Genomic DNA, 26,914 nt, shown 5'->3' on the forward strand with positions numbered 1-26,914 from the left:
ACTCTTTGATCAAAACTGCTGTAGATTTCAGAGGAAGTTGTGAATACTGAAGTGTGTTTTGTATTGAAATTTTACATTGAAAGTGATTTGTCAGTGAGATTGTATTGGAGTCACCTTTCAGTGCAAGATCTGTTTTTCAGCAATCTAAAATTGATTCAAGTTCATCTGGTAGGAAGCTCTGAGTAAATTAATCTTAACACCTTAATAGATCCCTGACTGAGATACAAATGAAATATTCCACATCTTGTCAGCGGAATGAACACAGGAATTGTTTTTCTAAAAGTCCAGTAGAATTTGAAGTTCTGATTCTGCACCTATGAAAGTTGTATATGAATAGAATACAAATAACTTCCTACACATTCACTCAGGTTTGAACAACAAATGGAAAAAGATTCAAGTCCTGCAATGATGCCTTTTTGTGTTTTTTTGCTTCCCTGTCTTACACTGAGTCTATTTTCTGTGGAGGCCTTTCTACTGATGACACAATCCTTTGCAAAAGCTCTTTTCAGAAGAAGGCTGGGGATGGAGCTCTGGCTTTGGGGTGAAGCTTAAACAGGGTTTGCAAAACAGACCAAGTCTCCCCTATGGGTTATCTACAGTGTAACTTGCTTATGAGTGCAGTGAAAATGGAAATATTGCTTTACATTACGCCAAAGTGGTATTTTTTCATCGTGGAGGTGTCATTCCATCTTCTGAGTGCATCAGCAGTCATTACAAAGCATTAATGCTGGAACTACTGGCTGTAGTCTGCAGTGCCATGTAACAATCTGCTGAAAAAACACAGGATAATAAAGGAACTGTTTTGAGGGTGGGCTGCACAAAGGTTTGTGCCAGCTCAGGCCAGAATGGTCATATAAACAGGGGGGCCGCTGGCAGAAAATGCTACAAAGGCATTTTGGTTGTGTCTGCTCCTGTCTTTTGTTAAAGCCAAATGTTTTAGCTTTAAGGATTTGCATGCAAAAATTGTATGTATGGAATTTTCAAGCCCAAAAACTGTATGTGTAGAACTAAAACTCAGCTTAAAGGCATGCAGGAATGCAGAACTGGTGTTTTCTGTTTTTTGAAATGATCTGAATTTAAGTCTTCTGTGCTGCTTTTTAGTCTCTTGATATTGATTTCAATTACATAGTAATTGTTTGGTTGTCAGTTGAGGTATATATTCTATTCAAAAGCAATAATAAAAATAATAAAAATCTTAAAATGAAAGAATGAGCTGCTATTGCCTGTGCAATAGTATGGACATGTAACCAGTTCTTTATTTGTCCTTGTCCTCCACCTTCTCTCTTACATAATGTCTTCCATCTCGAGTCCTTGCTTTGCAATGAACTGCAGAATATTTTTTGAAGCAGTAATTTCTATAACTGAAGCTTGGTGCAGAACAGCATTCCAGTCTGACAGGTCATTTAGGTACAGAGGAAATAATAATGTATCATGATGGACTAAAAGAGATAGGAGACAGCACATGGACAAATATTTACCTCTGCTTTATGCTTTTTTTGGGTGGGTTGCATTAAAATTAATGAACTGCTTCTGTCTTTGAAGGTTTCTCCTTTTCTATATGTAAATTGCAGTGTTGTTAGGGCAGTGCCACTGCAATCTGTGTGAGAGGGGAGATGTCAATGACCACAGAACATCCACTCCAGCTGTCTCTTAACCTCTGTTATTTATATCCCAAAATGTACAATTTTTGTACATTTTTTTTTTATTTTTGAATGGCAAGTAAGGTGTCCTGAAGCAAAAGCATTTAAAGCAAACCAGAGTCAGGTCCAGTACAAGATTTGATACTGTAATTGGGTAAAGGAATTTTTAGCCAGTTGAGGCAATGAGATATTTAATATAAGGCTTCAAGATACCAATGAGTTCTCATAAGCACACGATTAACCTGATCTAAGGTAATGAATACTCTGGCACTGGGAGGCAGAGAGCGTTAAGGTAAAAAAAATAAATATCCAGAAGCAGTAAATTCATTTTGTCACTTGAGACTTGATCCAAAGCTTGTGTGAATCATGGAACTGAAACAGGCTGACAGCACTAAATCTGAAAACCTGCATTGTGAAGAAAGATTAATTTGAGAAGAATTGGTGAGCTTTCCCTGTCGTGGCCAATGCCTCAAAGGACAGGAAGGACATTACAATTTCTGCATGGTAAGAGGATTTTGGAAACAACTTCAAAGATAAATGAGATACAAATACTATTGCTTGTTTTCATGTTCTCATATTTCGCTATAAAATGTTTTTAATACATCTGACAAAAATAAGCATTCAAGGCTAAGGTCTCTCAAGGTATTTGCATTCTTAAAACATATATTAAATTTTTGTTCTTATGTGGCATAAAAGATGTTGGTGGAAAATATACAGAAGGAGGGACTGTAGCATGGTACTTAAGCAGATGCCTTCCTACTCATAAAGGAGAGGCACAGGAACCTGCCTGGGCTCTGGAGCAAAAGTTTCTTGCATCTTTTCTGTAAAACATCTGTGCTTTGAAGAGAGAGAGAGCATTTATTGCAGCTAGAAACAAAAGATATTTGACTGGGTGCTGTGAGGGCAGTTACCTGTCGGTTGGGTGGGAGAATAAAAATTTCTAACCATACATCAGGTTTTCTCCAGCAGAGATAAAAAATCAGACTGCCAACCTAGACTTCTCATTTTGAAGCAATCTTGTGAATACAATAATTTACTGTTTCCAGCAGCACACCAGTGAGGTGTGTACAGTCTTTGGGGATATTTTTGATGTTACTGCTTTGACTGGAGTAAAATCAAGCACAGGAACAAGGCTGGAATGAGGCTGATTAGCTGTAGGCTCTGCTGTCTGTGTGTCCAGGAACAGCTTATGAAGTATCCTCTGGTCCTGCCCAAAATCTTTTGGCCTCCCAGCCAACAGGAGGGACCACTGGGGTATGGGGCTTGTCAGCTGGTAACAATGGTGGCAACACACACAGCTGAGGATCAGGTGGGACTGTTCATCAGTATTTTCACTATCATATCTTCCAGATGTGCTCTGAGATGGCCAGGAAGCAGGTTTGAAAATTGATTTCCCTGTGCCTGTGCCGGGTTTACAGCAGCCATGCTCAGCTACATGACCAAACACCTTTCTTGAGTTCCTTTGCCTGGCTCTCTATCCATCTCTTTTTTTCTAATTTTATACCTGGGTCTTCTGCATCCTTGGAGAAGAGAAAATCGCCAAAAGTAAGACCAAATCACAGCAAGTACTTAAATCACTTCTTTTGTATTTAAGCCTCTGAGGTCCCTAGCACTGCAGAGAAAACATTGTGGGGAAGGGTATTTGTTCACAAAGAAAAGCATTTTGGATTTAGTTACCTAGCTCAGTCTGGAGAGACTGGCATGAAACTGTAGGGATTCATTTTTGTTTTCTTAAAGGCAGTTTTCTTTTTTCTTGCAATGCTTTTGTGTCCTAGCCAGAAATGTTAAACACCTTCCAAGTATGAGAATCTTGTTAACATTTTCTATTGGTTTTTTTTTATTATTTATCATCAATTACAGAGCGGATGCACAAACACTGCAGGTTAACAGAATGTGCTACAATCTTCTCTAAGCACATGTTTAATGTTTCCTTTAGAAATGTTGCAGCATAATTTCTCTTCAGGCAATGCAAGTCCAGCTGTGCAGCAGGCCTCTGTATGTAGCACACACTGAATACATGTAGCTCATCACTGGAACCCAGAAATCTGTTGGGTTTACTTGCCCACAGCTCAGATTTGTCACCTCCTGTGGGGGTCTGAATGCAGCCAGGTGACTCCTCCACGAGCAGCACCAGGAATTCCAGCTTGGCTGGCACAGCTGGCAGCCCTGCTGCAGGGACCTCTGATACAGGAGCCTTCAACAAGCAAAGCAGGAGCCTGAGATGCTTGTAGGCAACAACATCAAAAAATATACACTTGAATAAATAATCCCAGTCCTATTCAAAGAGAAATTATATGTTTTAGTTTTTGGAACATGACCCAGGGGGACATCCATACATTATTCTTCAGTGATGGGGTGGGTTTAGGAGGTGTTATTTACCTGCAAGTTATTTTTTAGTAAATTGTGTTTCCTACCAGAAGAGTGGTATGCAAGGTTTAGGTCTGTGGTACAGACACAAACCAGCATGATGCCCTGTCCTCATACAAGCCCTTGCACCTGAGTGGATTTCCTGATGTAGCAATGCACAGAAACTTCTTTCTTTTGTTTCACTAGTGTGAAAGTTAAGTAAGAAATAGTTCCTACATAACCTTTTTTCCCTATGCATGATGTCACCCTTTCCCTGCCTCTGTCTGGCCTCAAATTTCCTAAAAACATCAACTGTGGCATTCTTTATGGGCTTTCTGAGTTTCCTGCCACTTGCCCAAAAGGACAAGGCTGAGGTGACTTCAGTTCTCAGTCGGGTGCTAGCTCTGTTCCAAAGAGCATCCCTTTTCTCTCAAAAGGCTGATTTTTATGAAATAAGAAACTTAATTTTTGACCTGATCTGACAAAAAGTAGCAATTATCCTGTACGTATTTAGGTGAAGAGAAGTTGTTTAGTTCCTGTCTCCCTCCCCTTGTCAGAAACATGCACGGTTGTGGAAGGCTACAGAAGGAACCCCTGCAAGCCTTTTAGGAGAATCTGATTCTGTTTACCAGATGTAGACTTTTAAATTCCTTACACCTGTTTTTCCTATTTATTTTGTTTTATATATGTTTTTGTTCCAGCTCCTGTCAGTGTGCAAAAGGAAAAGCATGTTCAGATGGAGAAAATGCCATTGATAGCTCATAAAGTCAGAGTGCTACAGGGGTAAATGAAAAGAATGCACATTCCTTATTCCACTCCCAAAACCCCTTGGGGGAAATCCTTAACTTCTCTTCATCAAGGACCCAAGCTGAGTTTCCTTCTTACCTTCTCCCCATATTCACACACACAGCCCATGATTTGAACTGAGTGTGAAAGAAGCAGAGGTAGGTATGTACAGTGGATGTAACCCTGCTCATTTCCTCTGGGCTCTCAGCTGTGTTTTCCAACACTGTTGCATTTTGTGTTTATAGCACCGCAAAGATTTTCTTCCTCATTTAATTTTCTCTTCCCATGCTGCAAGGCTGAGTTCATTAGCTTAAAAGACTGTTACGCTTCTGGAGAACAGAATATATTTGGCAGGAGGTTTGTGGGTAGTAATTATATAAAAATTCAATCAAGCCATTTTTTTGATTGATTTTTGGGATGAGATATATAGGCTTCAGTGGAATTAATTGCATCTTAGTATTTTTTTAAATTTATGTAAATCATCAGATTGCCTTACTTCCACTTTCTTTGGTATATTTATTTTTTCCTTTTACCAACAAAGTCTCTTCTAGGTAAATGCTCAGACTGCATTTTTTTTTTTTTATTAAATATGTCTTCCCCTTTCAGTGATATTCCTAATGTTACACACATGTAGCTGAAAGGAATTTTTATAGAAGGATAATTTTCAGTCATAAAAATGCCTTGGCCAAGCAAGTAGACTGTCTTGAAAACTGCAGAAGGTACATGAACATAAAATAACACTGATTGTGACTGATGACCATTTCTTAAGGAATTTATTTTCATGACATGAACTCAATGTATAAGGCTTAAGGAAGTATTTTAAATAGCAATGAAAACAAAAAAATATGAGACCTATATTACAAAAGCAGAATGGTGTTATGACAGTAATGCTAAAGCTGCTGTTACCAGACACTGCTTGCTGATGTAGACCTTGATGAGAAAACGTTGCTTGGAAAAACGCCCCATCGGTGTTGTGATACCATCACATTCCCTGCTCCAGGACTGAGCCAAAAAAAGCCTGTTCAGATCTGCATCTCTTACAACATTTTCAGCTGTGGTGGATTAGAAAGTAATGAAGAAGATTTCTCAGAGACTGATTTATTATTAACCTGGTTGTGTATCTTTTTCTGCATCTGTTCTGTATCAGTTGAGCAGACTGATTTGTAAGAAGATAAGGCTGAAAATTCATGTGGAGAAAAGCAACAAAGCCAACAGCAAAAATGCCAAGAAAGCCTTGGACTGCCTGTGTCAACTTCTTCCCTCCCAAATTCTCCTGAGGACCTGTGCAGTCTGAAATGTCTGATGCATTGGGAATGTGACACCTATTAAATGGCACAGGAATCCAGTGGGAAGATTGGTTTTGGTAAAAGTGAAGGTGACTGTGTTTGGGGGTGGAGGGTGGGGTGGTGTTATGTGTGTTTCCATCAGGAATTGATACTGGAAATTGGTATTTCCCCTTTTTCTAATAGCAGAGGAATTTTTTTTTTTCCTATGGTTCGCTTAACAATAATCTGGTCTTCTCAAGAGTATCTGATAGAGGAATCTGGAAAAAAAAGTGGTTTACTCCATAGCTGAACTTTAAACTTTTGCAGCTGTTGTCTTCCCATTGCTTTAATGGATCTTAGCTCCCCCTGTAAGCAGAATGGTTTTTCAGGTTTTGAAGCATTGGGAAGGTGTATAATAAGACAACTGAATGGTGTGAACCCTTTGGGACTTAGTTCTTCAAGAGGAGCAACTGTGTTGCCAGTAGGTCTTGCAAGTACACAGGGCACTGTAGTGACTGTTGCACCTGCAGTTACTGATTTTCCCTCCTTGTCCTTTTGAGGAAGAATGTTTTGTAAGAAATTAGTAACCACACATCACTTGAGAGATGGCTGTTTAAAAACCGTCTGGTTTGCCCTTTATTTTCTGCTATCCTGTTTTATAGTGCAGAAAAATATTGAATATTTTAGTTTTTATTCCAATGATATTGTGCTATCTTATAAAGCTATTATTTAACAGGCAAGATTTGTGAGAGCCAGTTGTGTCAAGCTCCTGTGTCTTGTTCCTACTTCACCAAGAGAAAAATTAATGGTAGTGTCCCTTCAGATTGAAAAACGTTTTTCAGAGAATGTGGAGTCTGCTGGATTTATTTAAAAATCATTTATCCTTATTTTGTAGCAGCTGAAAAATTGTCCCAATCATAATTTCATAAACCACATGTTCAAGGCTATAAAGGAAAACAGGAACAGTTTGCATGGATTTTCATTCCAGGTTTGTATAAGGGTAGATGGTCATTGGCATTTTCATTCATTTGCAGTTCCAAAGTTCAGACCAAGGTCAGCAAACCTGAGGCTTGAGGTGCTAATGGAGCAAGAGAGGAGAAAGTAGGGGTAAGAATTAAAGTGAGTTGCAGTTTAAATCATATGCAATTGCAAAACCAAAATCCAACCTACTGTCTAAGAAACTGCCAGTGCTCCTGGAGTAATGTGTAGGGTCTGTATGTAAAGGATTGTTTCCTTTCAATAGGATTTACAGTTTGTAGACAAGAGTTATGTTCTGTAATGTATGGCAAGAGATCTGTCCATTTGAAATACTATTGTTAAAATCCACTAGAAACAGAGATCTTGCTACTCATGTACTCACTGAGCCATGGCCAGCTGCAGGGCTGCAGGCAGCATTTAACAAAAAGGACAAGTGGAATCCATTGCAGTTGGCAACTCCTAGGGCAGTAAAGCAGTAAATAATCCCAGGTCACGGAGTATTGTTGGAAGGAGTGGCTCAGGCAGCGTTCAGCACTGCTGCCAGCTGAGGCTGCTGCTGCTGGACTGTGCCCACACCCTGCAGGGCAGTGCTGCAGCCCTGCAGCCAGCACAGGCTGCTCCAGGGACAGACTCTCCACAGGCTGGGCCCGCCTGAGCCTTGGGGATGGCCTCTGGATCTGCTTCCCTGGCCCCTGCCACCCCACTCTGCTTGCACAGAGAAATGTGTTACAGCAAGGCTTTGCCCTGAGAGCACCTGCCTTGGACATCAGTGTGGCAACAACTCATTCACAGCTGAGCTGCAGCTCCTCACTCTCAGTTTAATTAGCAAAATGTTTGAGGATCTGTTCTAGAGCTTAAGTGTCTTTTGTGCTGCTAAAAGTGGCACTTCAGTGCTGCAAGGTGGTTCCAGCAGCAGGTCAAAGGTTGCCACTACAGTCAGCAGGAGGCTCTTTGCATGGCACTTAAAGTATTTTTGACAGGGGTTTTGTTTTTACAAGCATTTGCTTTTTATTATTTTCACCAAAATAAAGCATATAGCATACAGTGTTTTCACACATTTAGGAGATAAGTAAGTGTATCTCAAATTCTTTAATACGTAATACAAAGTTATTTCTTCATTGATTTTAATTTAAATACAGCTTGTTTGCCTTTTTTAAAAACAAATTTTATTGTGTTACCATACATTTCCCTTGTTAACTTACAGATGTTTAAATAACAACTGGGAAAATACAGTGATGTGTAATGCTAGAGATAAAAAGTTGCTCCATTGGGATGAAACCTGTATATCATGTTACCAACCTGTAAATTAAAAAACCCAATACATTAAATGAATGCTGTCACTTGAACAGAGGAAGAAAACCGTAAGAGAATAACAAATACTTCACCTCCGATTTGTTTGAAGAATAGTAAGAAAATAATCCAGTATTTTATATTTCCACACTGATTGGTATGCATATTAATTTATCTTCTATTTGTTTGCAATTATAAATAAATAGAGGTATAAAGACAAAATCTCACACTGCCGTTCCCTTGAATTTGCCAGCTACGGTAAATGCATCTTTTAAGATCATAAATACATTCCCATTCAGCTTAATCAAATACCACAGGACTAACTTCATGTGCTTCGTTTCATGCTGCATAGTTGAGAAAGGAAAAAATCTGGTGGCACTTGGTATCTTTAATGGCACTTCTTTCAGCAAAGGACAGGATGCATTTGTGTCACTAGCCAGGGTTACCCTTCAAAACAGTCCCTTAAAATAGGCTTGAAAAATACACAGAACACTAAGTAAAGCAACAATTCCCATGCTGTGTGCCAAGCTTTAGCTAATGGTGCAAGGATCATCGTTGCTTGGTTTCATTTCCCCTTCCAGCAGCAAAGTGATCACAGCCTTGCTCAAGTAGCTGCACGTTCCCTTTTTTCCAAGTGGGTGGGTGTTGTAGAATGCAGTCATGTCACTCTGCAGAGAGGGAACAGAGGCTGCCATTAGTGTGAATGTGGAAAGCAGCCACACATAGGGAAATAAGAACAACATCAGATATGTTAAAAATGCAAATGTGTTTTTTGGACTCTAAAACTAGAAAATAATTCTGCTCAGTTTTCAGAAATCTCCCATATGTACTTACCTGCATCTATTTCCTCACTGAGTTTTCCAGGACTGCAAAGATACCACCTTCTTAACATTTTTTAAAATGTCATAGCTGTCAGAGAACAACTGCTCTCCTAAAACATGCAGCTGCGTGATGCCTGGGTGGTAGAATGGTGAGCCAGGGCCTTGGGTGTACATGAAGTGTAAACTGACTGAAGATTTATTCAAAAGGAAAAAATCCAAGATCCAAACCACAGGTAGCACATGAACTCATTCATTAATCAGATCACCAAAATAGGTGTCCTTCACTGAACACCTGTTTTTCACAGTTAGTGACATTAAAACACCTGCTTACTCTCAAATTAGGTATTAGGAGCTCTAAAAAAGGTTTAATGCTTTAATTCAGGAAATTGGTTACTTTTAGTAAATCAAGGGCAGAGATTGTGTGGAGAAAATATTAAGACTTCTGTAGCTTTAGGGTGTGTCTGAACTTACTACAATAAATAATTTTGATATTTATTACATGGTAACAGGGAATTAATAAAGCTCAAAAGATCTGCAAGTACATTTAACGGAAGGCCATAGTTCAGACAAATCAGGAGCTTTTAGCAGTGTGAGGAAACCTTGAGACAGAACACCCTAAGAACAATCCCAGACAGGGTTACAGTTAACTGCCAGCAGGCATCCATCCACCTGGGAATATGGGAGAGACAGGTGCTAGAAAATTTTAATGCAAGGAGCCGAATTTCCAACAGCAATCTTAAATACTATTTACAACCGTAAATCAGGGGCTCCTTCTAGGAGACAAAAAGGCATTATTTTAAGTAGGTCTGGGCTTGGAGGAAAAAAAGCCATCACTTCAACAGGCTAGGGCAGCACCAGTAAAAAATGGGGTTTGCATGGACTTTTCCTTTCTGTTTGTGGCCATTGGGGATTTGCAGCTTGTCACATAAGTCAGTAGCAAATTCCAGATGCTGTGTGAAGCTGGAACTTGAGAGCTGTTTGTGTGGATGATGGGTGGTTTTGCTATGGCCACAGAATCACTACCCTCCAAATACAAACCAAAAGGGTCATCATTTCCAGGAACTTGTGTTCTTTTCTAAACAAAGGTATTGTGGAAATTGACACACTGCTGGGGCAGTGTGGGGATCTGGCTTGCTTTCAAATCTTAGTACAAAAAATCAGTGGCAAAAAAGTGAACACTGAAACATTTGAATGAGTTCCTGCGCAGCACATCCTTCCTCATCTTTCAAAGGAGCTCAATTCAGCAGGAGGAAGGGCTGCTGCAAATGTCAATGTTACAAATCAATAGATTCTTCAGAGCTAGCACAGATAACTTCAAATATACTGTCCACAACTGAAATGCCAGCTGGTGCAAGGAAGATCATCCTCAGTAGCTCTGGGACTTGTCCCCCTGCTTTACTCTTACCTCCTCCTTTAACCAGGCCAGTAAACCTGGCTTTATTACAGAATTTCAGAGCTTTAAGGCACCAAAACTTGTAGTGAGAACATCGAGAGATCTTTAAAGCATAAAACCCATAATTCTAGTGAAGTAAATATTAAAAGCATTTATGCTTTTATTTGAGTTTTAGCCAAAAGTTTTCCAGTTCATGAAGGCAACTCTAGCAGAAAAATCAGTAACTAGGAACAGTTCTGTATCTCAAGTTCTTACTTTAATATTGTCAATGTAAATTCTTTGGTTATTAAAGTTTTCTTAGTCTCTGTGTACATAAGATCCTAAGTTCACACTTCCTCGCTGAGCTTTAGGTTTTTTTTCTTTTATTTTTTTAACTCTTCTCAGTTCTAGTATCCCTCCTAATGAATTCTTTCCCCTTTGAGGATAACTCTTCCAGCTTACTGAGAGTCCCATTTCAGAGCCATGGAATGCTGTATTCTCCTTACCATAACATTTTGAATTTACAACTCAGCAATAAAGTGCACCTCTTTCATCTCTGCTTAGAGGCTCTTTGCAGACCTAGGCATCACTTGGGTATATTAATTTCTTATTTGTGTTCTGTTCTGAACTTCTATCAATTGCTTTTTACTCTGAACTGCACGGAATTAACATTTAGAACTAACTTCAATGAGAATGGTAAATTCTGTAAAACAGCAATATTTTACTCACTTGATTTGCAGCTCCCTTTGGACTGCTATGATCTTTCTGAAAGTCATGAAATGCTTCTTGTACCACCTTGTCCAAGTCCACTTTGTCCTGGAACTCTAGCTCAGGATTTCTCTCCAAAATAACAGATATAACCATCAGCAACTAGAAGGCAGAAAAAGATTGTAAGACTTTAAATTTCATTTTTTAAAATTCAGGTTACATAATAGCACTGCTAGTAATTGCATATACCTCTTTCAAGCAGGAAGCCATTTAAAAATGGCACAGGTAATAGTGCACAGATAATAGAATTCTGACTTTGATAAAAGAATCACTGGAAAAGCAGGCTTTTATGAAAGGTTACAATTGCTGGTGACTGCCTAGGTAAGGGCAGTGTGTAAATGATTGACATTAACATCTAACTTGGCTGGGAGCCAGGGAAGTTTTTTCCATTTTATTCAGTTTACTGTGTGGCTGCATAAATGCTGTGGAGAGAGTGAAAAGCAGCAAACACTGAACCTCAGCATTTGGTGTTCTGAGGCATAATCACAGATGGTAAAATTCTGTTATGACAAAGTTTATAAAAACCAAAAACAGCAGTCAGCAGTAAAGCCTCAGTTCATCAGAATTTATGTTACTTACAACTGAAAAGGGTTTAAAGTAGGAAGGTGAACATGATGAGAGTCCTGTTGCAGTATCTATAAGTAGGCAGTGGAGCCTGCACTGGTCACCTCAGGTTTGGTAATTTAGCAAACTCTTAGCAAAAGCTGGGGGTGATCCAGTAACCAGCCTGACCACGAGCTGTGAGCCAGAACTGAGAGGGGTTGGATGTTCCTAGGGAGGAGCACTCACACAAGCACCAGGGGCTAACAGTGAATGCTGCTGACAGCACAGATGCCAGGTACCAACAGCACAGCTGCAAGCAAACTTGTGCAGTGGGGGAAGGATTTAAACAGCCTCTTGCTTTCCTGTTAGGATGAGGAACACAATGGTAAAGTGGGAAATGGGAAGGTGGCTGATTCAGTAGTGTAAAGCTACTAACTAGACAGCCTCAGCAAAAAGGGAAAGAAGAATCCTTCAGAGGGCAAGCTGGTTATTTTAGAGCAGTTTTCCTTAGATCTAGGAAATGGTTAGGAAAAGGCATGGGCTAAGGACTTGAAGGAAAGCTACACTGGAATTATTGGATTTTTGCCTCTTCTGACCAAATTGTATTGGTACTGTTATTAATATTTGCTGAAGGGGAAGAACATCGTGAACTCGCTCTGTTCTGAACATGTAACAGGAACCTGTTCATAATCATAAAAATCTATGAAGAAACCACTGAAGCAAGTGTTCACTATTTCTTCAAATATTTCAGTCTAGGTTTTTTTTTTCATTTTCATCTAGGCTGTAACATGTTAATGCACACTATAAAATGGCATGATATTATTGCCACAGACCTCCACGATGATCTGCCTGTATTGTGGCTGGTCGATGTTTTGCAGCATATCTTCAACTAGGAGGGAAAAATTCATTTCATACATCGTCATATCCGATAAGGTTGGTTGCTGAAAAACAAATCATACTTTTATTCAAAGACCACATGCATTAAATCAAAACCACCCCCAGGGAGAGCCTACTTGCTTGTTGAACAAATAATATTCAACTAAGATATGATAACCACTGTAGGATCAAAAAGGGAGCAGATTTCAGAGTCCGTAACTTGGAAAGAAACTTCAACACTTATGGTTTTATAAATGTGGTTTAATAGAAATAATTTGCTTTCATTCCACTCTAATTGTATTTTACTCCAAGTAAAATAGAAAACTTGATTTTTTTTCCCCTCAATTAACAAGTTACTCAAGGTAAAACATGATGGCATAAATGAACCATTAATGATAAGGTATTTCACCACTACTAGTCAGGTGGAGCAGCAGAACCTGAGCCTCTCTGCAGGGTTACCTGGGGCAAGAATCTCCCTGCCACGATCAAGCCATTGGGGGTTCTCTCCAGGATCTGCCACACGCGGTCGTAGAAACCCGAAGGAGTTCTGTTCAGGGAGCCATCCAGCTGCCTCCTGTTCAGCCAGCTCCTGTGGGCACACAGCACCAGCCTCAGCAAACCTGGCACTGCACAGCCAGGCAGGTGAGCAGCGAGCCCAAAGCCACCCCTGGTGCACACAGGACAGGCTGTGCTCTCTGCTGAGCGGCACCTGAAACAAAGCCAGGGGCTCAGCGTGCAGAGATCGCAGTGTCACCCTCGGGACTGGCTGTGCTTTAAGGAAATGCAGAAAAAGCAGCAACTGTGAAATCCACCCAGTGCAGGCCAGCAAGGGTAGCAGGTCAAATTCATCAGGTCTAATCATATAAGCAAAGTTTCAGCAGAATTGTTGAAGGCAGGGGTTTTTCCTGATGGTCTGTAGAAAACATCTGGCCTGCAAATTTAGAAAATTCAACAGAATGGTTGTGTAAAACTAAGGCTTTGAGCAAACTGAGTGACATTCCACATGAATCACAAATCTTGTTTGCTTTCAGAAGCGTTTCAGCTTTTTTCTTTTTTACTTAAATCCATCAAGTCTGGAATTTAATTTTCCTACTTTTTCTTCTCAGTGTTACTATAGGAATGAGGCTTTAGCCAAAATGGTTAACACACCAGCAATGGAACTTGAAGAAGTGGCATCCATGGGTATGAATTAATTGGTGGATTCACAAGACAGATTTAAGGCTTGTGTGGCTGTCCTGAATGTATTTGACAGAGAAGACTTCAAGTTAATTAGTCCTTAGCTGCTTTTTGAATTTTAAGTAGAAAAAGCAACACACACTGTTTTTTAGAAAAACTACAATTAAATTACTGCATTGCAACGTGCCTCATGTGTTTATTTCTAAGACTGGATTCTGGTAGGCTGCTTGAAAAGAAAAAGAATAGAAAAAAAGGAAAAAAATAGGGTAATTCCATTTACCAATATTGTTTTGCAGAACTTTCATAGCCTAGTTCAAATTAATTCAGCACTAATAAGTCTGGGGTTTTAGTTTTTGCTCCATTTGCATTGGTAGATTATCATGACATGCTTAGAATAAAATCACTTGTCTGTAAAATCACCTGTTCCTGCAGACACCAGTGTGTTTGATGAAATCACTAAAATAGCACGCATTTAAAAACCCTTACTCTTAAATACTAGAGAAATTGTGAGAATTCCTTCTGAAATACAATCAGTGAAGAGAACACTAATTCTGACAACCCCATGCGTGGTTTTGCACTTAAGTTTTTAGTGTAGCTCACTCCCAGCTACTCCAGAAGACAAAGCAAACAGAGGGTGGGTTTGGGTTTTTTGTTTTAAAAGCATGTCATGTCTACTATGACAGTTTCATCTTATTCTCTGTACAGCTCTGTCCTTGGATTAGGATAAGAAAACTTCCATAAAAGTAAGAAGATCAGTGGTGTGGTAAAAATAACCAGTTGTTTTCTTAATACAAAAAGAGAGGTATTTGAAGATGTCAAAAATGCTCTGACCAACCTACATTAATAGGGTTGGGAGGAGAGTCCTGCAAACTGAATAAGCAAAGTGAGTTTTAGAACTACTTGGACCATTAAAAGAACAATGTTCCATTTAAAAAGAGTTTCTTGCAATCTTCTGACCTACATAACTAGATTAAAAAGTGTTATCTGTGGAGTCTGTGCTTGCAAAAATGTTACCCTCTGTGAAAACTTGGAGAGAGGTTAGTTGTGAGACTGTCAGAGAGACTGTTAGGGAGGTAAATAGACCATTAGCCCTTCCTGTTGGATAAATTAATTGGCAGTGAGATAGAGTTTCACATTAGCAGAGATTTTTTTTCTACAAACATTGCAAGACTAGGAAAAGCTTCTCAAGAAGAAAAAAAAGAAACAGAAAAGGAGGAGGAAAATAATAAAAAGAGTATTCTGTATTTCCTGTCAGGAAGAGAACTTATAAAAACAAGTCACTAATGGGCAAGGAAAAACGAGTTAGCAATACTGCACAGGAAGAAGCTAGAAAAGAAGTTATAAGATTGAAAGTTTTGAAGGATATGCTGGTGAGCTTTTGTACTCAGATAACCCAAAAAAGGAATCCTCATCCTCAGAAACTCAACGCAAGTGCCCTTCAGTGACCTACCCATCGTGTGTTACAGGAATCAAAAGCAGCAGCTGCTGTGGCAGCACAGGGAAGATCTCTGACAAAAGGTGGTGCTTGAATTGCTTACTGAGATTGACCAAATGCTCCTAAACAGCATTAATACTTAATGGGAAATGCTCAAAGGGGTTGTTCTGCTAGGGTTTTACAGGACAATGTCAGCACCAACACGAGCAGAGACAGCAACTGAACAGCAAGAACTGGTAAGCACAGCCAAGACTCTGAAAAGCATCTGGGAGATACAGAACAGAGGCAGTGGGAGCGAGAGATGAGGCAGTGATTGAAGGAGCTCGTTTCTCAGGGATTATAGATTGGGGAAAAACACAGGTGTGTTTTGAATGAAGCAGGAACATAAACAGCAGGATGTGTGGTGTAATTCCTCTTTGTTGAGAGGAAAAACCTATCATCCATTCAGTCAAGGACTATGGAAATTATCAGCAATATTATGTGCCAAAGTTTAACTTAACTATAAGTAAAACCAAGAGGAAGAGTTTTGACTTCACTCTTATCAATAAAGTAAAGTGGAAATATTGCAATTTTAACTTTTGTCTTGCATACTTGGTATCACAATGAATGTTCCTCTTGGCAGCTGGTTACAGCTTGGAGAAAGGATTCCAAGTTTCATACAGTACCACTATCTTTTAAGAATTCTAGAGAACATCTGCTCTTACTCATATAATAATTTAGAAGAAAGTAGGCACAGAACATCAAACAACTGTTTTTAAGACTTACTTAAGTGGAGGTATTGGGTAATTTTTGGCTCCTTTCCCCACATCAAAGAGTGTAACAGTTCACATTATAGCAGACAGATCTCTTTTCTGTGGCAGTAAAGAGATTTCCACAAAGATAAAGCTGAAAAGGGAATATGCAATAGAAGAGAAACATTTCTAGAACCTGGGCCCATGTGAAAGAATGAAAAAGTGCATTTTTGCTACTTTCCCTTAAAAATTACATAACTGATTACAGATGCCTGGTGATTTCAGGTGCACACAACAAAGCAGTTCAGAAATGAAATGTACTTGAAGAGAAGTTTCTGAATGAAATCAGGATCCACAGCCCCACACCTCATTACCTGCCCGGCTGCTGAGGCTGCAGAATATCCAGTAGAAGCTGCTTCACCTCACTGGGAGACATCTGGTACAAGTCCTTGGCTGGCATATCCCCAGCACGGATTTTCAGTTCATACTCCATAGCATGGATAATCCATCTACATAAGGGGAGGAATATATTTATTCATTAAATACAAAGTTTCCAAATAGGAAAAATTAGTCTAATAAAACAGCTCATAAGAATTCCACACAATCCTGCTATTTGGCTGTCAGGATGTGCATAAAATATCAGACAAATACTCTCCTACTCTTCCTGTTTGACTGCAACATGATACAAGCTGAAAGGGATAATGCACAGGTTTTAAGAAATGTCTTGTTAAGCGTGTTTTCCATAGAGAAAATGGATTGGACTACATTCCCTATATTCCACGTTCATTAAGACCAACATTTACCTGCCTTTTGATGTTAAAATTCCTACTCAGAATTCTGCTCTGACTATATGTGCATTTCGCTGATGAGTTTTAAAAAGCCATAAAATTTACAATACTTTACGAAGACTTCAGGGCTTATTTCTTGTTTTAGCCTTTGAAATTCCTTTTTGCAGTCTATCACACTTTCTTTTTCTGCTCCTTTTTGAAAAAAATTTGATTCAATAAAAATATAGCAACAGTGAAGATTTTTAGCCTGAGGTACCAGAGACGCAGAACTTGGCAAAGCGTTGAAGGAAAATGCCAAGTTTTATTGTGCACATTATGTAAAACCAGTGCTCCAGCCTCTGATGCAATATCAAAGATGAAATAAGGTGCAGGTACATCAGAAGCCAGATAAGCGCAGAACTCAGCCTCCTGCCCTCTACACTGGTTCAGTTCAAGTAGGCACTACTAAAAAAAGGAAACTGAACTAGTTTTTCTTCAATAGTCCATAACACCTGATCAAGGCTTGGGTACGTCAGAGCCTTTCTGTGTTTATCAGAAAATGCAGTGAGAGATTTAGGCTATCATCTCTGTAGCCACATCCATGGGCATTTAACTATTTAGCTAACAAGGTGCAGAATGTTTTTGCTTATTTAAGTCAAGTCACATTCTTTTCTAGGGAGTTCTCAGTAACTACACAGAATTTGGAGATGCCTGGCCAGTTGATTCAGTGCTGCTTTACATCTGAGGTTTCCAGGACCATGCACCCGAGGTGCAAGATACCAGGGAGTATTAGGGCCCATTACATTATGCAGAACATGCTGCTTTCATTTAATTTAGCAGGTGATGAATGTCTTTCTCTTGTTACTACAATTAACAACACAAGTGGCTCAGGAATTCTTTCCCCACTCATGACTCAAATGTGTCTGTGTGTGAGTCCCTCGCTGGTATTTTCTCTTTGCAGTGGCCTACAAGCCACACCAAAGTCAAGAGTGGACCTTCTGCTGAGCTATTCTCTGATAAGAGGTGAATTCAAGTCAGTTGTCTGGGAGTTTTTACAGTAATAGGGCTGTCAGAAACTTGATCTATTTCAACATGAAACCCTGAAAACAAATCAATAACAAGACACTAAATCAAATCATTATCAAACTGGAACGGCATTTCTGTGAGAAGGTTAATTTTGCTCACTGGAGTGGGTGATAACACTGAAATAAAGGAAATTGAATCTCTAGCATTAACCTTGGGAGAAAGAAAAAAAAACTGCAAAAAGGATTAGCTACAGAGAATAAGGAAGGGGAGGAAAGAAGAGTAACATGGATCTGTAGAGGGGACAGAAAAGCATTTAAGTACAAAAGGATACTTCCAGTTAAATGCAACACAGGCAATTTTTGGTTTTATGATGACTGGAATGTACTGCTAAAGAAATATGAATCTTGTATGCTAGAAAAAAGGCTGCTGGTATCTACCTCCAATGCTGAAACACTGTATTTTTCTCTATGGAAAAAAATATGGAAGATGAAACACTTAAGTTCTGATTCTGTAAATCTCAGTCACTAGCACCTGGCCTCTTCACAGAAGTGCTTATTCAAATGCATGTCTCTTCCTAAATATGAAAAATTAATTAACTTCTGAGGGTAGCAAAGTAAATGCAGATACCATGGAATGTGACAACACTCCAGCACAGCCTATTTGTAGGTCACCTTGTCAAAGACATAAAGAGAAAAGGTGGGAGGTAAATGATGTTTTAACCTTGATTCAAGCTGGTGGTTCTCTGAAGTCTGTAGTCCCTGCAATCCCTGAGATAATAAAGAACAGGTACTTTACTGACCCAATTCGTATCTTCAGCATTCCACTGAACAGTTCTGGGGAATTGGAGATGATCCAGCCAATATGGATGACAAGTTCCTGCTGCACCACGGCTTCTCTTTCATCTTGTAATTGGCATTTTTCATAGATCATGTTCTTAATCACTGCTGGTGATAAGGGGTTAGAAATAACTGCTTCCTCTTGGCCAAAAGGTCCCAGTGTCACCTGCAGTACAGGGAAAACAATTCAGAGGACAGGGACAGGAAGAAAAGCACTGCAAAGCAATTCAGAAACTGAACTCTTCAGAAAGCATCAACTCTGCTTGTTAAAAATTTCACAATACAAGGGTAATTTTATGTCAATGGCTGATGCTTGTTAATACTGTTAATTGCATGTTATTGAAGTAATAAACTTCACTAATGACCATAGTGAATATGGAATATATTTTTCCAAACTAAAATAAAAAAACAAGACCACTGCTTTGGTGGTCTTATACAGGATTGTACATTAGGTTTAGACAGTTATATAATTTCATACATTTCAGCTGTGGAACTAAATTAAAGTTCAGAATTAAACTTACAGTTTTGTTTTCTTATTTCTACTAGCATGCTAAAAGTTACAGCCTTAATTTTAAGAAAACATATAGGCAGTACTGAATTGTTTAACCACAAAAAAAAATAATTAAAATTCTGTTTTGTTTTTAATCTACTGTCAGTAAGACAGCAACAACAGTTTTTCTGCTATGATAAAGATCATTGCTACAATGTGATCAAGGAAGAGAAGTTAGGTTAAAACACTGCTGTTAAAATTATGCTGCATGCAGGTGGAATCTCAATAGCTGAGTAGTGCCAGAAGCACAAACCCAGACCTCAGTCTGGAGTAAGACAACAACACTGCACATACACATACATATCTTTACTACTAAAATACAGAAATATACAATTTTTATTCTTTAGAAGCAGCTATTCATAAATTTAATCAAAATTATTGTGCTGGGGAAGAAAAGTGATGCTCTCCTTAGGAAAGGAAAAAACACTGATGATTAAACTTTCTTTGAAACAGAAAACTCTGAAAAAGACCTTTTGCTCAGCTGCCACCCACATGTTGTCTCATGCTCAATCAGACAGTGGTTACATTTTCATTAAAGAAGTCTTCCTTTTAAAAGATGCCTTAATACTTCACTCCATCTACTTTTGTCAAGTAAGAGGGCATATAGATAAAATCACAGGAAGGTTTGGGTGGGAAGGGACCTTAAAGATCATCTCATTCCAATATTACTGCTACAAATCCTGTCCAACCTGAACACTCCCAGGGATGGGGCAGCCACAGCTCCTCTGGGCAACCTGTGCCAGGTTTCACTCTCACAGGGAAGAGCTTCTTCCTAAGATCTAATCTAAACCTGCCCTATTTCATTTTAAAGCAATTCCCTCTTTCCTATCTCTACACATCCTTGTCAAAAGTTCCCCTCCAGCTCTACTGGAGCCCCTTTAGGCACTGAGAAGTTTCCAAGGTCTCGCTGGAGACCCAAAGAGTTACATAAATCATGCCACTTCCTGCCTTCCCTAAATGCTAAACTGTCTTTTCAGTCTTATTTTTCCAGTAACTAAAATTATTATTCAGTTCCAAATACAATTATTAAACATGTCTTTATTTTCTCTGGATTTCTCTTCTTTGGTAAGGTTTTTTTTAAGCCATTGCATACTTTTAGAAGAAGCATCAGAGGCCTTCAAAATGAACAAGCCATTTGTTTAGTTTCTGTTATCATTCCTTAATGCAGTTCTGAGGAGCAAAGACTTACCTGCTTGCCCTGAACTAAAACATTAGTAATAGATGGTGCAAGGCTGTCCACTAGTTTACCTAAAAGACTTGCTGCGAAGCGCACAACAGACCTGAGGGCAGAAAACAGAGCAATCCCACTACATATCACATGCTAGTTTAATGAATTCAGATAGCAATCTGAAGTCTGCCACAGCAGAGAGCTCAAAATTAACTCAGTGAATACATACATTATTTACAAAGTGGAATTTGGATCAGATTTTATGCAGTCTTCTGTAGGTTTTAATTTTTTAGTTCAGATATAGGTTAATGGATCAAAAATATATTTAGTTAGAACTCATTAAACTACCAGTTCCATAAAAAGCTTCTAGTTCTCTTCTCAACACCATCTTAAACAAAGGCAGGTAAGAAATGCCTGCTCCTCTTTTACGGCATTTTCACCATTTGCAAGAGAACTTTGGTAATTTTGAAATCTATTTAAGGAAGAGGCAGAAAGATTTTGCAAGAGAAAGTATAACACATAACACCAAAGCCTTGCTGAGTGTTCCATGCTGAGGTAGTATTTTGCATGTGCAGCATGAAGAGACTTGTGTCACCTGCCAGGTTAAAAACAAGCTATAACTTCTAAGAACCTCATTTTTCCATATATGCAGTAGATGGTTAAAGATATGAATACATATAATAATAATTTCCTGACAAAACACAAACCTAACAGACCTGTAATTGAGCTTTTCTAGCCCAGACTTTGAGGCTACTAAGAATCATTTGTTCACAGAGATGAGGAATAAGCTGTAATATTCTATGGTGTTAGTAAAAAACTCAAACAGTTGATGTTGATTCCTGTGAAAACTGCTACACACTCCTTAAGATCAAGAGCAAAGCATTTCAAAAATGCATAAGCTGATACTATCAAAATGCAAATAAGCAAAAAAAAAAAAAATCTCACAGAGCTGCACTCCAGATCTCTGGGCACTTTACCTGTTTCCCATGTACCAGTAAAGTAGTAATATGTGGGGTTATAGAAGAAGAAAATTTCTGTGCAAATGCAGCACTGTAGCGCAACACCAACCTATATGTGTGTCACATGGCAATCATGGAAAAGAAATGAAAAACAGTTTTATTTTTATTAATTACAAAAAATGCCATCAAGGTATTTTGGTTCTACCTCATTATTGGCAAAGGCTCATTTAACTGTATGTAGAGACAAAAATGAAAAACATATATTTACTGACCTGTCACGAATAGTTACAGAGTGAGAGAACAGAGTTCAGGACAGGCTTGACTTTGGTAAAAGGAAATTAAACTTCTACTGAGCTTCAGGGCAAAATAATTAATAAACAACATGTAAATATCAACCTACTTGCTGAAACCCTTTCAAGTTATTGTGTCAAAGTCAGGCTTAAAGCAAATTACTTCAGGGCAATGAATCTGAGTTAGTGCATCAGCTTAAATGATTTATATCTGAACACCAGCCTTCCTACATAAAGCTACTGACAGTATTATATCATGGCCTGTAAGAAATAGGAATATTAACATTCTTCTCACATTATTTCAATTTAATGAGGCCTGTGTACTGGCAATAGCACTCAGTGCAAAAACAGCCTTTTGCTTTTGTATTTGAAAAGATAACAGTAAGAAATTGCTTCTTAATTTTTTAAAGCCTATTAAACCAGACTTTCAGCTGCCATGCACCAATACAACTGTCAGGAAAGTTGCCATTTTCCCCCCTTTAAGTGTGTGAGAATCCAGCCTTACTTTCTATAAACACATTAGGAAAACAAAACTGGTGTAAGCCAGAAGGAACACGATATTTGTATACAAACCAGAGCTTTCTGCTGCCAGCTCGTCTGTAGATTCTTTCAATATGCTCAGCAACAGTACCTAAAGGCATTCATTGAACAAAAAAAAAAAAAGAAAAACAAAACACAAGCAAAAAAAGATGCACAGGTTTTAATTTAACAGTAATAAGGCAAATTTGATGAGACCAGTTAATTCTGAATCTGCTTTAGTAAAGCACTTATCTATTATGCTCAACATCTAAAATTCAGATGCAATCAAGTCCCCTGTCTCCCAGTGTATGTTGTTATGAAAGAAGCCAAACCAGATTTCAGCTGAATTTGCTGCTCATGCTGTAGAGACAACTATAATATCACCTGTTCTTGCAATGTATCAGGGAAAATTAATCTACATATAGATTTGGCCTACAAAGATACACCCCATCATATGGTACATCTTTGAACTGCAGAACCTAAAGTTCTTCAGCTTCTGTTTTTAGATTTATGTTTTATTGATTGGGTGATTATTTAATGTCAGTCTCAGCAGTCTCCATGCAGGGAATGCAGGGAACTCTTAGTCAGTGACAGACCATTTAATAGAAGGTGCATTTTAAAAAGGTTATCATCACCCACTATTTCATATGGGGTGGCACTGAGAGGTCTGTAAAAGGTAGCTCTGAAAACTCAGAGGCACAATTGCACTTTTTTTTTACCTAATTGATTTCAAGAGAGGTTTTAAGTTCACCATCACAATCCAATGGTTGTAAGTGGTAACACTGCTTGCCTGCAGAGGTTAGGAAATTTGCCTTGACCAGTTTCTAGAGCAAAGAACACAACCTACAAAGGACTAAAGAAAGCTGCTTAGGCTCCCAAAGCCTCACCACACTACAGGTGACTGCTGGAAAAGGCCACTTCAGAGCCTACACGGGCCTAATGTGCATATTCCAACCACACCTTGCAACAATGCCCTGGGTTATCAGCAAATGTGTTTTATTCCACCTGATGTGGCTTTCCAGTCCTGTGTGTAGTTTTGGGCATCACAACAAAAGAAAGAAAAAAACCATTAGAAAGTATCCAAAGGAGGCACAGGAAGATGGTGAAGGATTTGGCAGGGAAGCCATGTGAGGAATGGCTGAGGTGAGGTGGCTTGTTAAGCCCAGAGCAGAGGAAAATGAGGAGAGACCTCATTGGGATCTACAACATCCTCACAAGGGGCAGCACCAGATCTCCTCACTCTGGTGACCAGTGACAGGACTAAAGGGAATGGCTGGAGCTGAGTCAGGGAAGGTTTAGCTGGGAGATCAGGAAAAGGTTCCTCACCAGAGGGTGGCTGGGCACTGAACAGGCTCCCCAGGGCAGTGGGCACAGCAGCCTGACAGAGCTCAGGAAGCTCTCAGACACTCCCTGGGGGGTTGCTGGGGTGTCCTGTGAAGGATGATGATCCTTGTGGGTCCCTTCCAACTCAGAATATCCTAGAGATTCTATGACATTTTTAATGCAGCAATACAGATATAATGTATGTTTATGTCAATATGGCAGCTCTTCTCCACGTGAACCAGCCATCTCATACCAAAATTAAGAAGCAGAGCTCTGTAACATGAGGTGGGAAGTCACACTGCTTGATGAATAACTAGGAGTATATTATTTGATTTGAATAGCCCTCTTTTTTTGAGTAGTCATATATAAAAAGGCAACTGAAAAGCAATCTTTGGAAAAAAAGACAAAACACCAAACTTTGCAGCACAAAATCCCAAAGCCTCAGTAGCCTTTTCAGAATTATATTACAGGAATTTAGACCCTCTGCTCTAAAAGAAAGCCATAATACAAAACCAGAGCTTCACAGATACATTGAATTAAAGTCAGATTACATCAAAGCAGAATAGAAACTCAGTATAAAGCCTCAGATAGTTCAGACTGTTACAGACATTTAGACTCGTCTTTGTTTCCATTTTCTTTGTAAGGTCGAATCCTGTCTTTTTTTCTAATCTACCCATTCAAAATTATAACCAGATACATCACTGGCCTACAAACAATCTAAAAACATTCATGTATCCAGCAGCTCATTCCCCACCACACCATCAATTTGCATGTCCTATTTAATGTAGAAATTGCTCTAAATGCCAGAGAAAAGAGCTCCACAACTGCTGGCATGAACAGCTATTATTCATGTTTACTGCAACTAAACATACAGCTGCTCCCTCAGTGCTCAGAACAGTCAAATGGAAGAAGCTCTTACCTTCCTTGGTGATAAAATTCGGCCCTTCCCTTTTAAGCAATATACTTGAGAGTAACGCTTGACTTGCCAGGCAATTGCAGTCCTTAAATAAAAAACAGCAACAACAGAACCACAAATAGCCTTCAGATTGTCACTGAAGCAAAGCCACAACAGCTATTAAAAATTTCAGGTGAAACCAAAGGGCCTTTTCTTCTTTTCAATTTAAGGAAAAAATCTACATATATTATTTTCAAGGGGATTTCACAACTATTCCATACCCTATGTATGCTGTATCCTTGTCACTGCTGCTTGCAGAGGCTTCTCTGTGGATCATAGTAAGCTGTAATAATTTTACCTTGGAAAAGTTTCCTGTTTTTTCCTTCTCAGGTCCTTTAATTTACAGCAGAAATGCTTGTAATGAAACAGGGAACCAATCTGTGTGCTTGTATTATCACTAGATCTAGAACAGGTACTGGTAGCTTTCCTCTAGAGACAGGAAACAAATGCCAGATTGGAACTATCCCTTGATGCCATTAAGAAGTTCCCAGTCCATCCAAGTGAATACCCACTGCTCAAGTCTTTTGACTTGCACTTTGTCAATAAAATATCTGTTCTGGAACATGACAAATGGATCCCCTCCTAGATGGTCACTTGCCACTGAAGATGGTTGGGGCAGCTGGGAGAACTGAGAGCCAGCAGTGATACAAGTGGGGCCAGGAAGCTCTGTGATAAGGTAAAGAGGAGCATTCCCTGAGTGAAGAGAAATTTCAGACATTTTATATTATTATGCATACCCCAATACCAATCATGCTGATCTAAGTAGGCTACTGGTAAAAAGAGTACCAGCAAAGAATTTCTTATTTCACAAGAATGAAGTTATACTGTACTTTTATCAAGTTTTCTTACATTAAGTTTCTGCAGGATCTCATATGTTGACTTGTTTTTCCAGTCATTAATATTTACATCTGGTTGCTGTTCAAGTTCAGAAGCATTGGGAGTACTAGATTGTCTCTTGACTTTCGAATGTTTTGGAAGATCCAGCTCTTCCAAACTCTTAAATACAGGAGCCCTGCAAAATAAGTATTTGATTTCTTTATGGTTCAGAAAATATTTTAATAATCAAGTAAGTCATCACTACAATTTGCACAAAGCCTTACTCTTCTGTTTCAGTGATGCTTAGGAAGTCAAGTTGTTCAACAACTGCTCCAGATATTAATGTCTGAAATGAAAAATTGGAAACAAATTTTAAAATACGTATATGACTACACAGCTATCTTTTAATCTCAGTATGTTGCCAGTGGTTTCCATTGAGAAAGTAGTTTGTTTATCTACAGTTCCAAATATTTTATACTTGCAGAGTACTTTTGGTTTTCCATGAGGAAAAAGACAGCTTAAGGCAGCAGAAGTCTCTTGGGGCTGCTGTCTCCTTTTTGCTCCTGCTCCACTGTTCTTTTGCCCTGTCCAGCTTCATCAAGCACTGCCCACCCCCAAAGTCAAGGTTGATGAAAACTTGAGTCTGAGGATTTGCATTCCTCAGAGTCCTGCACAGTCCCCCTGTTCTGGATCCCAGTGTTCATTATTCCAGGGATGGCTGAAGGCCAGGAAGTTTTCCTGTCAGCCTCACTGATGTTTCAGGCAAACACTACAAAGAGCATTCCCACTGTGTGTTCATTCCCTAATCCAAGCATGCCTGGCCTAAGTTTGCACATCAAATGCAGATTACAAATACTTCCATCTCAAAAGATTACATAGCTGAAACTCAGTGCTGCATTTACCTGACGTAGTCATTACAATTCATTCACTCTGAATTTATAAGAATTCCCTATTTATCTACTGCCAGAGGAAAGGTATTGTGCTACAGCATTTTTAAGACTGCTTTTGATGGTTCTCATTAGCTAAATAAAACTGAGTGTTTTTTGTGAACTTTTATATTCCATTTTCATTGTACATGAGTTGCAATAAAACATTGATCTGTTATGCCGTGAGGTGACAGAATATAAAAACCCTGCTTTGCTTTCATTACTGGTGCCATTCATTCTCTGCCTTGCACATCTGCTTGAACACATGATGACAATGAAGGTAAAAATCAGAAAAGAGCTACAAAACTTTTGAGCATACAAAATTTTAGAATAAATCAATTTGGTATATTTTATAGGAAAAAAAGAGCATTCACCCAATTAGAGACACACATTCTCTCTTAGGTATGTTTAACATGTGCACCTAAATGAAGCATCTGAATGCAACTGACAAAGATCAATATATATTTTGTTGGAATAAATAAATTATTCAAGAAAACACCATGAATTAGACATGTCCCTTGTTCTTTTCTCAAATCCTCCCCTATAATGAAACAAGACTGTTAATAGAATGTGCCAGCTGTGCAGTAAGTCAGAGATTCCAATTCAGCTACTGGAGCAGGCACAGGGTTCCCAGCAGCAAAGACACCCACCACCAACAATCTCCACTGGGCCTTCATGCCAAAAAAACATTTGTTTGTAGTCTTCCCATGTGCTCTTTTTAATGGCTAACAAATAAAGCAAAGACCAGTAAC

At 38.9% G+C, this 26,914-nt stretch overlaps 1 protein-coding gene across 8 annotated transcripts in view; it reads right to left on the bottom strand.

Moving 5' to 3' along the window:
• Positions 1-7,998: 7,998 nt before the first annotated feature.
• The window catches only part of PHKB (phosphorylase kinase regulatory subunit beta), a 69,923-nt gene continuing 51,007 nt past the window's right edge, over positions 7,999-26,914 (bottom strand). For 6 of the 8 annotated variants that reach the window (XM_015639907.1, XM_015639902.2, XM_015639910.2 and 3 more), the window contains 11 exons: positions 25,521-25,582; positions 25,270-25,432; positions 24,385-24,466; positions 22,197-22,254; positions 20,396-20,486; positions 18,620-18,822; positions 16,402-16,536; positions 13,145-13,274; positions 12,643-12,750; positions 11,228-11,368; positions 7,999-8,973 (listed from right to left, as the gene is read on the bottom strand). In XM_015639907.1, the coding sequence (XP_015495393.1) occupies positions 8,836-8,973; positions 11,228-11,368; positions 12,643-12,750; positions 13,145-13,274; positions 16,402-16,536; positions 18,620-18,822; positions 20,396-20,486; positions 22,197-22,254; positions 24,385-24,466; positions 25,270-25,432; positions 25,521-25,582 (1,311 nt within the window). In that variant the 3' untranslated portion in view covers positions 7,999-8,835. Of the gene's footprint in view, positions 8,974-11,227; positions 11,369-12,642; positions 12,751-13,144; positions 13,275-16,401; positions 16,537-18,619; positions 18,823-20,395; positions 20,487-21,351; positions 21,443-22,196; positions 22,255-24,384; positions 24,467-25,269; positions 25,433-25,520; positions 25,583-26,914 lie in introns of all 8 variants that reach the window. The other 2 variants (XM_015639908.1, XM_015639906.2) reach the window with 1 other exon arrangement.

This window comes from Parus major, chromosome 11 (assembly GCF_001522545.3).
Source record: "Parus major isolate Abel chromosome 11, Parus_major1.1, whole genome shotgun sequence".
In the NCBI taxonomy this organism is placed as follows: Eukaryota; Metazoa; Chordata; class Aves; order Passeriformes; family Paridae; genus Parus; species Parus major.